Below are 12,358 nucleotides of genomic sequence, written 5' to 3'. Positions count from 1 at the left end.
CATCCAGTATTGGTTTATTATTCATGAAAGTTGATATTTTTATGGTTCCTTTTGCAGCTTTCATAAAGGAACCACTTGGTCCATATTTATCAAAATATGTGGATTTTTTTATTTTCCCCATAAGATATGTCCCATTTTTTTTTCCAAGTGGATGTTATCTGACCAGTTTAACAAGAGATTTATCTTCAAAAGCTTCTTTTTCCCCTATAAAAAAAGAAAATTCAGAATTTGTCCTGAAAAGTATGGAAAATGTCCAGAAATTTTCTATGCGTCTGGAAAACATTTGGAAACGGTCACGTTTTGGAACACTTTCCAGATGCACAAATTCCAGTCATTTTCTTGACACTCCAGAATTTGTCCAGAATTGAGCATCCAGAAAATATTCCAAAACATGACCGTTTCCAAATGTTTTCTGGGCACACAGAAAATTTCTGGACATTTTCCATACTTTTCAGACAAATTCTGAATTTTCTTTTTTTATAGGGTTCGTTTAATAAACTAAACTCTTCATCCCATCCACTGTCATTTTCATCACCCCACTCATTACCTAATTCATCACATCCATCAGATAGCCTTGGTCATTTGTAAACTTCCTGTTATTGTCTTGTATCTGCTCTTGCTTTTCCACTGGGTTTTCTCTTAAATGGATGAGTCATTGTTGTTGCGTGGTGAAATTAATCAAAAAAATGCCATTTTCATATGAAATTCACGTAACATTTATCCTGATTACCAGTCTGAAATTTTCCTTTTTTCCATATAGATTATATGATTTATTCTTGAACTTTCAGACTTAATAAAATTAAATTTTTATATTAATTCTTAAAAAGTAAACTGATAGAAATGTTCAGCATATGCTATTCTATTAATTTATTGGTTTAAATTTGTATTTTACTGCTTAATTCTTAACGTATAAAATTTTAAAGTCACATGAAATTTTTGTGGTTTATAGGTGACACACACCATAGTATTTCTTTTTACTATATATATATTATTTCATTTTCTTATATAAATTCTTTTTGATTTCAGTACTTTTATTATTACATTATTATAGTAAATCTTTTTATAAATTTTTTATTTTTATTATACAATGTAGCAACATGACTTTATTTGATCAAAGAAAAATAAAATTATTCGTATTGTATATACTTAACAGTAATTTGACCAATTGACATGAATTAATTCATATAACAACATTATACAAATATCAGAAATTTAACAAATTTAGCAAAAAGATTGAAAAAAGGAAAATTACATTTATCATTTTAAATTACTTTAAAATAATTACAAATTTTCAAATTCTCTTTTGACTAAATATTTTAACTTCTAGAATGGATTGAATAATGATAGATTTGAAAAATTATTAGTTGAAAATGTTTAATACTATATTTATACTGTTATACAAACATTAAAAGTTCTCCAGTTAAATCATATTATTTTTTTAAGATGATCGAAATCATATCTGAATAAATCATTACTGAGTTTGAAAATTTATAGAAAATATTATTATATCATGTAAAAGGTTAGCCTAGTTTTAGATTCAAATCTCTAAATAAAAAGTCAAATTTCTGATATTATCAACTTCAAATATTTTAATATATTTTTATCACGTAAGGAATAATTACAAAGAATAATTTTCATTTCACATTAATTCATAATTTATATAATGTAAGAAAATAATATCCAATATAGTGTATATTAATCTCTATTAATAGTTATTCTACTGTAATAATAAAAGTACTATCACTAAACAAGGTATTTTTATTTACAGCAAACTGTTTATTAGCCACGATACTTATTTACACAGATGAAATATTATTGATTTGTTATTATTACTTCTTGTAATCAAAATTTATTAACAGAAAGAAACCAATTTTTTACTACAATGTTAATTTCGACACATAAAAAATTTTTTCAGATATGAACAATTAATAATATAAGCCTTATTATAATTTCCAATAATCAAATGTCCAAGAATAGCATTATAACATTATCCTCAATTTCTCACCAAGTTTAAAATAAGATATTAGAAACGAATAAAATTATATCTTATTTATATTCTAAATATTTTCATTTCAAGTAAAATGTGATTAAATACTTTATCTATAATAAAATAATATACAGTTAGATATATCAAAAAATATCTATCACACTGATAAAATAATTAATTACCTTTAGAATTAATATCAAGTTTAGTGAAATCTATTCTTAAAGAATCTATTAAATTTATATTTGTTGTTAGCATTATAAAATTAATTTAATCATTATATGAAGTTACATAGTATGTTTACCTGAATATTTTATTCCAAGTAAATCATCATTATTGTCTGCATTTTTTGGCTCTGGAAGATTTTTAAAATCCAAAAGTCTACTTGTATAAACTGCTTGAGGATGTGTCATATACGAGAGTGTACTAGTAAATGATAATGGCGGCTGGACCATTAAAGATGACTTTTTGTTAATTTCATCTGCTTCATCGATTTGTTTATGGATTACAGAATCTTCTTTATTCAAATTTATCAATAAATCAAAATGTAACTCAACTAACTTGTCTACTTTATGTCGCTTTGAAGAGTCTGCATCCCAACATTGATTAATTATATCAATAATTAGTTGAGGAATTTTATAGTTGAATTTTGGTCTTAACCCTTGACAAATTTTCATTGCCAATAATTCATCATAATCTATATCATGATAAGGAGGAAATCCTGTGAAAATTTCATATGCAATAATTCCAAATGCATAAATATCACTTGCTTGAGTATATTCTTTTCCTCTTAAAACTTCTGGAGCTACATATGGTAATACTCCATATATTTTCTTATTATCACTCTGGGAATGTTCCATATTATTTGCTGGTTGACATAATCCCAAATCAGTAATAAAAGCGCCATGATCAAAATCGCTTAATATATTGCCACAATGAAGATCATGATGAATTAATCCACTATTATGAATATCCTCAAGGCCAATTGTAAAACGATATAAAATATTCAATTTATCCTTCCAACCTAATGAATTAAAATTATAATTTAAATAATTTCTTAAACTACCTTTTTTTAAATCCATTACTATCATAAAATTATTCGTTTTCGGATCTTTAGTAATACCAAAACAACGAACTATTCATGAATGACTGCGTGTTAAAATATGTGACTCAACCTAAAAGAAGACAGTTAGATTACATATATAAAAGCTAATTATACTAAAAATTTATAAGAAAATATCTTACTTCTTTCAAAAATTCAGCTATAATATCTTGTGATTTATGTAAACTTTTTAAAGCAACTTCTATTTTACCATTTCTTTCCAATTGTTTATCGTTATAATTCATCTTTATATATCCATCTTTCCAAACTGCTTTGAAAATAGTTCCAAATCCCCTTTTGCTAAATATACAACCTTCTCAAATTTATCATATTCAATCCATTCTATAACTGACCGACTATTTTTAGCTTTTAATTGAGTTTTTGAATAAATTCATCAATGTAATGATTTCCACTTGTCCAATTTTTGAAATTTTGTTGAAAACGTTTAGAATTACATGACCGACAATAATAATCATCAGTATTAGGTTGCTTACATATTTTACATAAACCATATTTTTTATAATGTTCTTTTAATTCTTTTTCTATTATTAATTTATTAATTAACGATTTTTGTTCTAGAGTTTGGAATCGATTAAGGTTAATCGATTAATTAATCGACTAAGACGGTTAATCGATTAAGATATCTCAAAAATCGGTTAATCGATTAAAATTATCAACCCATAATTCTGGTCAAATTATCTAATGCGGCCCAGAGCTGTGAATTTTTGGTCACGTGTTCTCCGAACTTGGAAGAATTTGTATTAATTTTTTAATGATAATAATAATAAATAAGACTTTCCTATAACTAAATGTATGATCAAAAACAATTTGGTGCAATCTGCGGTCAAAAAAAAAAAATTTTTAATATTTTAATATTAATCGATTATTAATCGATTAGGGCCCTTGGTTAATCGATTATTAATCGATTAAGGTTTTTTTGGTCGGTTCCAACCTCTATTTTGTTCTTCAGTCAAGAGATAATGATCAAAATCTTTTATTTGCTCAATTATATCATCACTAAGTTTAATTTCATCCATTTTAATAAATAAGTTTATTAAGCAAAAAATATGTTATTAATCCATATGTAAAAATAATAAAGTGAAGAAAAAAATCAATGAGAAAATAGTGGTGAAACGACTGAAAGTCTGAAACGTTATTTTATGGTGTAATGATTTCAAGATCGGCAACAAAATTATCAAAAAAAGGCTAGTTAAAATACACAGAATGACACAATAATATTTGAATCGGTAATTAATGTCAAAATAGATAAATAAAATGTTTAAATAATGCACACACATATGAAATTGGGATAAACTTTTATAAGTATCGTTCATTACTTGTCAATATAAATTCTATTTTTTATTTATTTATTAATTTATTTAATGTAACTAAGGAAGCTTTTTAGTCCTTTTATCATATTCAATTCGCTTTAAAAAGTTAAATATTTAGCCAAAAGATAATTCGGAAATTTGAAATTGTTTTAAAGTATTTCAAAATAATTCAAACAATTGAAAGATTGATTACTATTAAGATTACATAAATAATTAAAAGTGCCACATTACCATTATTAGGTTGCATAAATTAATTAAAAGTGCCACGTTACTATTATTAGATTGCATAAATTATTACACATCTTTATTAAAAATAAAGTAATAATATCATATAAACAGCGATGATGTGATAATATTTCTTTTATATATATTAATCAACACTTTCAACATTATACTTTGTCTTATTTTTTTTTATTAATCATTTTTGAAAAGAATATTAAAGAGAAATGGAAAATAAAAAGCAATAAACAAAGTCAAAATAAAAAAAAGGAATTGCAAGTACATCAAAAAGAAACATTAGTCTATGAAGAAGAATTAAGAGAAGCACAAGACAAAAAAGAGAAACCACAAGTTATAAAAGTTTTAAATATGAAAGTTATATTGGTGCAGTATAAAGAATTACAAGATCGAATAAATAAATTAAATTTAGATGCTGATAACAAATTTGGAGATCAAAGGAAAGTTGAATTTTACAAATAAAATATAAAGGTTTAACTGAGCTAATTATCAAGCAAAAAAAAAAAAAAATTGTTGAATAATGAAAATGAATTTCTGAATAATAAAAATGAATTTCTGAACTTAATCTTATTTCGTTTTAATTACCAAATATTTTATTTGTTAAAACATTTATATTTGGATTTAACTTGTTGTGTTTTATTATTATTCATTTTATTGATACTACTAACGTTAAAATGAATATTAGTTATAGTAAGTAAGTATTTATTTGTTCATACGTTAATTAGTTACACAATTACTTTAAAATAAAAATATACAATAATTATAATATTCGTAATCTGCGCTAATTTAATCTAAATAAAAAAATTAAATATTAACGTGAATATTAAAACAAAAGATAAATTATCAATAGAATAATATGGTATCGAGCCAAATAATACTGGAAAATACATCATTTCTTCTCTTTAAGAGGTTGCTAAAGTATTTTGCATCGTGGAACTTAAATTTTGTGATGACAATAAAAAAATAAATCCTAATAATTAGTTACGTCATTTAATTATTTGAAAATACCTTCAGTTTCTTATTCCATGTAATATTTATAAAATTCTCCTGTAAATATTTATGTAAATCTCCTCCTGCCGCATATTTCATAACTAATATATAATCTTCTGATATAGGTTCTTTTGTAAAGCCATAAGTATCAATGATACCACAAGCATTATATTTTTTAAAATCTAATAACATACTTTCAAATATCAAATATAAAGAGATTAAATTAAATTAAAAATCAAGAAATTATATTAAAATATTTTACCTCACTTAAGAAATATTTGCTATATATTTAGATCTTTCAAAGTTTTTTTTTAAATGACTTCTTTATTATATGCTGGCCAAGTTGATTTGTATATAATACCATATCCTCCTTTTGCTATTTCTTTAATATTTGTAAATTGAGAATATGGTATCCATTTTTTACCTTTAATATTTACTTTTCCAAAAATATAATATATTATATCACTTGCTGGTTTATAATATTCCTCAATATTTGTGGACTCAATTTGTATTTTTATTTTGTTAAAAATATAAAATAAACATTATAAAGAAAAAATCATCAATATCTCTTTTTTGTACTACTGTTTATGATATTTGATGTTCTTTTACATTTTTTACATTGTGATTGAACTATAGGTCCAAAAATAATATTTATTGTTAAACAATCATATCTGCATCCAATATAATAAAGAATAGAAATTTGCTTTTTAACTAAGGTTGACTTTATCGATCCAGAAGAAATCAGATAACAATCTGACATAATCTGAATTGCTCCTTATTATTCCGTCTATAAGTATAAGTTCCTCGATATAATTTTCCACATAATTTACAATTTCTTTCACTTTCAATCACTTTATCGCGTATATTGCGATTGGTGTATATATTGGGATTGTTAACTACATTGAAATCGAAAAAGGATCTATTAGGACTATCATCATAAGATCAAAATAATTGTTTAAAGAATAAAATTCTCACACAATTTCCACAGCATTCTTGAATACTTTGTGGTACTTTTGCTTGTCCTACTTTCATGTTCGCTACATTCTAAGTTCATAGTGTAAATATACACGTCCAAGTATATATTATTATCAGTTACTATATCATTAATATAACGTGATGAACATTTTTTGCAATATTTTTTGACGAGAATAAAGCATCTCAATATATTCTTCTCAACAATAAATACAATTAATAATGGATTTCTAAAACTAAACTATTATGTGTCCTATCTTAGAGTATGGTTAAGTTTGGTCTATTTATAGTCATTGAAAAATATTATTTAGAATAGCAAAATAACAAGTTTTATTTTTAAAAATTCACGCAATGATTAAAAAATATATTATTATATTAAATAAATCATCATACACATAAAATTTTAGCCTAAAAATTAACCATATTAATACTAATTGTATTTAATATCATTATGGAGCAATAAAAAATTTTATTTTTGTTAAACGTCAAAGTATATATTGTGAAAATGTAAAACAAACTACATTTTTATTCTTGAAGCTTTATTTTTGGTTATATTAAAAAGAAAATGTTTCAAAAATGTTCAAATATTTCGATAATTTTCAATTTTAATTTAAAAAATAATTTTTATTTTTAAACAAAATAAAAAGGAATAGTATATCTAAATTTATAATGATTTTATTTTTCAAAAATATTTTACATCTATGCAGTCTGATATATCTAAATTTTATTTTCTTATATATAATTTTATAACATTATTTATAAAAAAATAATAAAATGGTTTATAATAAATGATTTGATTTAATTATTATTATTATTTTTTTTTTGATTAAGCAAACTTCAAACATTATTAAGATCTTAGTAATTGCATTCCGAACATAAAATTTTCAGTTACAAGCATAAGCATTACGGTCAATATTATAGTAAATTTTCTTGTAAAAAAATATTTTAAATCTCTTTGTCTCAAATATTATTCCTTTAATATCAAATGTTTATCAAATAAACGAAATTGATTAATAATGTATTTGGGCAGATGGTTAAAGAATTCTTACATAAAGTAAAATCTATAAAATCTATATGATCTATATGATCTATATGAGACTTTTAAATCCTGAATTCATGATAATGAACTAAATAAAAATGTTTCGTTATTTAGGAATATAAAATCACTGATTAATTCAATAAAAGAGGACCGAAAAAAATTGTTATATAATTTTATCATATGGTCTACCAGGCAAGTGAGGCAACTTCCTTGTAAAGAAATCTCCACTTTAGATGATTTGTATCATTGTCGTCTTTTTAAAATGTATACATTTACCAAAAAAATTGTTAATTAATATGATTCTTGATTTCACCCTAGTGTACGGTACAACATAAAAAGTTGATCCCCACCTCCGTCTGTCTGCCACGTGAGACGATTCTGATTGGCTGATCTATATATCTTTTAGGTCGATCGTCGATAGAACAGAAAAAAAAATTGTGCTATTTTTTTAAAATTTTTGAAATGTCTCACTCTTAAACCATTTGAAAATCTTTTTAGAATAGTTTTATCACTATAATAGCACCGACACTCTCCCTGATCAATTTGATCGATGGAAAACGTTCGTTGTAAGCGGGATAAAGTTTTCTCAATTTTATTTATTACGTCTCGAAATTTTTGCAAGAGTTCATGATTGAGTCAGAAGTGATTCGATTTCAAGAGGAATGCTATTTTTATTTTTTACAATTGCATTTATTATTTTATTTTATAACAAGTTACACTATTGAAATACAAACTTTATTCATTTCCTTGATCGTTCATTTACATCTTTCAAAATACGTTCTTTATTCAGTGCCTTTCATTACCTCTTTTGATTTCTTTCTCTTGACGTTTTTCTGGAGATTCAGCTGCTCTATTTTACTTTTACTTTCGCGGTCACATGCATGACACTTCGTGCAGTTTCGTTTTCTCTAATTTTACGTTTTCTAGTTATTTCACGTTCTAAATAATCTGCAATTGTTATCTTTCTTTAAACAATTAATAAAAAAAACTTAAAATTCGTGTATAGTCTATTTCTATTATAATAAGAGCCTATTTTAAACTTCGTGCTCACGTGATTTGATGTTCGATACAAAAAATAAAAAACTTAGTAGTACAACTTATTGACAAATAATGCGATATTATGTAATACAATTTATTATATAAGCAATTTAGTTGTGTTCCGATTTTTGCAAATTTAGTTTAAAATTTTTTTTTTTTTAAATGTCACAATTATAATTTAACGCAGACGCCACTAAAACCGCGCAGACGAAGCTCCGGTTCCCGTTTCCTAGTATTAATTTCATTAAGCTCATACTTGACAGTGCCGCTAATCCTGTATTAACCAAACTTGATTTACTCACTTTACCAAAAGCTCCTCTGCCAATTTCAACTATTTAACTAAATTTTCATATTCAAAATAACGAATATATACATACAGTTTACCTTTTTCTCAATATAGAAGTTATTTTTTCATAAATTTAGTTTTACTTATGAAAAAAATTTATTTCATTGCAATTCACAACTTTTTAATTACATAATACTCCCTATATTTTAAAATATTTTATAGAAAATTTAAATAAAAACCCTTATTTCCAAAATTGGATAAATTTAATTACCGATCAGATTATTGTGTTTCTTTGTGTATTTTAACTAGTCTTGTTTCACAATTTTGTCGCCGATCTTGAAATCATTCAACATAAAATAACGTTTCACCACTTTTTTTTCATTTTTTTCTTTTCCTTTATTATTTTTTAATAATTTTTACATACGAATTAATAATATATTTTTTGTTTAAAAATTATTTAATAAAATGGATGAAATTAAATTAAGGCGACACAAAGTGGTAAAAATGGTTTTCATAATATAAAAATTACATCAATAACCCGGCAACCCGGCTTTTAATTTTTTTTTTTCAAAAATTTTATATGTGAAATTTTTTTTCAATTTTTAAAAAATTCTCACCCGGCATAGTAATAATATAAAAAATTTTTTTTTTGACTTAACAAAAACTGACCCGGCCGGGATATGAAAACCATTTTTATCACTTTGTATTGCCTAAGTGATGATGTAATTGAACAAATAAAAGACTTCGATTATTGGGAATTGACTGAAGAACAGAATTCGTTAATTGATAAATTAATAACAGACGAAAAATTAAAAGAATGTTATAAGCAATATGGTTTATGTAAAATTTTTAAGCAGCCTAAAACTGGTTTTTTTTATTGTCAGTTATGTAAATCACAATATTTTCAACAGAATTTCAAAAATTGGACAAGTGGAAATCATGACGTTGATGAGTTTATTCAAAAAGCACAATTAAATGCTAAGGAATATTATCAAGTCATAGAATGGATTGAATATGATAAATTTGAAGATGTTGAATATTTAGCAAAAGGGGGATTTGGAACTACTTTTAAAGCAGTTTGGAAAGATGGTCCTTGGAAGAATCATCAAGATGAATTGGAAAGAAAAGGTGAAGCAAAAGTCGCTTTAAAGTGCTTACATAATTCACAAGATATTACAGCAGATTTTTTAAAAGAAGTAAGATATTTTTTATTTTAGTATTATTAGCCTTTATAAATGTTAAACTAACTATAATTTTCTTTTAAGGTTGAATCAAATATTTTAGTAATTTGTACTAATTATATAGTTCGTTGTTTTGGTATTACCAAAGATCCAAAAATAAATAATTTTATAATGGTGATGGAATTAAAAAATGGTAGCTTAAGACAACATTTAAATAACAACTTTATTTCACTGGATTGGAATCGAAAGTTGCGGAGTTTATTTTGTATTGCAGTTGGTCTTGAAGATATTCATAATAAAGGATTAATTCATCAAGATTTTCATTGTGGGAATATATTAAGCAATTTTGATCGAGAATCTTATATTACTGATTTGGGATTATGTCAACCGGCAAATGTCAAATCCTCTCAAAATAGTAATAAAAAAATATATGGGGTATTACCTTATGTAGCTCCAGAAGTTTTAAGAGGAAAAGAATATACTCAAAAAAGTGATATTTATGGATTTGGAATCATTGCATATGAAATTTGTACAGGTTTCCCTCCTTATTATGATATAGCTCATGATGAATTCTTAGCAATGAAAATTTGTAATGGGTTGAGGCCAAAGTCTAATTATGAAATTCCTCAATTAATTGTTGATATAATTAATCAATGTTGGGATGCAGACCCTTTAAAACGACCTAATGCAAATGAATTACGAGAGTTAATATTGGATTTGCATATGGATATTGGGGTCAATAAAGTGAATTCTGTAATTTATGGGCAAGTTAAAGAAGCAGATGAAGTCATCTTTAACAGTTCAATTACCATTATCATCTACTAGTAATCTCTTATATACAACACATACTCAAGCAATTTATACAAGTAGACTTCTAAATTTTAAAAATCTTCCAGAACCGAAAAATGATGATAATAATGAATAATTTGTCATAATAAGTTAAGTTTTATAAAACTAACAGCTAATATTTTAGATTCATTAAAAATGGATTTTAGTAAACTTGATATTAATTCTAAAGGTAATTATTTTTGCATGTGATTTTTTTGATCTATTAAATTTAATTGGTAAACTATTTTTTTTATTATAGATGAAACACATATTACTTTAAATGAAAATTTTCAAAATGTAAAATAACTAGAATTTATTCATATTTTTTTTATTTTGTTATTTTATTTATTTTATTGTAAACTTGATGATAACTGATAATATTATAGTGTTATTATTCATTTGATGGAAGTATAATAAGGTTAGCACTTTATCTCCCTATCACTCTATTTATTTTCCCATCACTTTTCTGCTAGGTAAATTAAGAAATTGCAGTGGTTATTTTTAACCTTTTTAATCAGTAAGCAAAAAAAAACAAGAAAATTACTAATATTTTTTATCACAAATAAGAAACATTTTTTATTCGTTTTTTTTATGTTTTGTTTTTTTTTTAAGAATATGTTTATTGTATAGAATTTTTAAAAATTTTTGCTTTTTTCAAATAATAAACTTTATTTTATTTTTAGTGATTACTCTATTAGTTTCATTTATTGAAGACTTTAAATAGCCAATAAAGTTATTTAAAGTGAAATAGAAAGAATTCAAGATTTTTCTGTGAGAATATAAATATAATTCAAATTTTCGTTATGAATTTTATGCCAGTGGCATAAGTTATAAAAAAAGTATTAATAAGATAATGAAATTGAAAATTTTGAAAGGTAGGGTCGATACGTATTTTATTTATCTGAATTATAAATTGGTGGTACGAAAAGTATTTCTAGATCTTTTTTCGTGGAATATACCATGATTCTATGGTAAAAAGTCATTTGACTTTATCATTATTTACTTATTTAGTTGTATCCATATGATCGATATCTATAAGTATTTGGCGTAAATATAAACATTTCAGTATGAAAGATAATGATGGAAAGTACAAACTAACGAGAAAGGAAACAGAAATAAAGTGAAGAAATTATTTGCACAAAAGTGGAAGATAAAAAAAAAATTTTTTTTTTCCTTTGCATATTAAACAAGTTCAAAAAAAAAATAATTATGTACGACAAATTGGGCTTTTGTAGTATAATCATTCCAGAGCTCCTTACAATAAACACTAAATATTTGTAAATTTTTTCTATTATACTCGCATATTACTATTATTCCAAAATTATGTAAATTATGCAAGAGCAATCATCTCCCTAGAACAAAGTGATTTA

The 12,358-nt window shown here is 24.3% G+C and overlaps 2 protein-coding genes across 2 annotated transcripts; one reads left to right on the top strand and one right to left on the bottom strand.

Moving 5' to 3' along the window:
• Positions 1-2,050: 2,050 nt before the first annotated feature.
• Positions 2,051-3,066, bottom strand: OCT59_004569 (uncharacterized protein; the record flags this gene model as incomplete). The annotated part of the gene is made up of 3 exons (XM_066148372.1): positions 2,051-2,100; positions 2,170-2,214; positions 2,289-3,066. The coding sequence occupies 3 exons, from the start codon at positions 3,064-3,066 to the stop codon at positions 2,051-2,053; spliced, it is 873 nt and encodes a 290-aa protein (XP_065996977.1).
• Positions 3,067-9,659: 6,593 nt separating this feature from the next.
• Positions 9,660-10,985, top strand: OCT59_004568 (uncharacterized protein; the record flags this gene model as incomplete). Its single annotated transcript, XM_066148371.1, has 3 exons — positions 9,660-10,175; positions 10,245-10,437; positions 10,828-10,985. The coding sequence occupies 3 exons, from the start codon at positions 9,660-9,662 to the stop codon at positions 10,983-10,985; spliced, it is 867 nt and encodes a 288-aa protein (XP_065996976.1).
• Between the last annotated feature and the right edge of the window lie 1,373 nt (positions 10,986-12,358).

The sequence above is a fragment of the Rhizophagus irregularis genome, chromosome 12 (assembly GCF_026210795.1).
Source record: "Rhizophagus irregularis chromosome 12, complete sequence".
In the NCBI taxonomy this organism is placed as follows: domain Eukaryota; kingdom Fungi; phylum Glomeromycota; class Glomeromycetes; order Glomerales; family Glomeraceae; genus Rhizophagus; species Rhizophagus irregularis.
The sequence above is the reverse complement of the archived record's forward strand: the minus strand, read 5'-3'. Positions and strand labels throughout refer to the sequence as shown.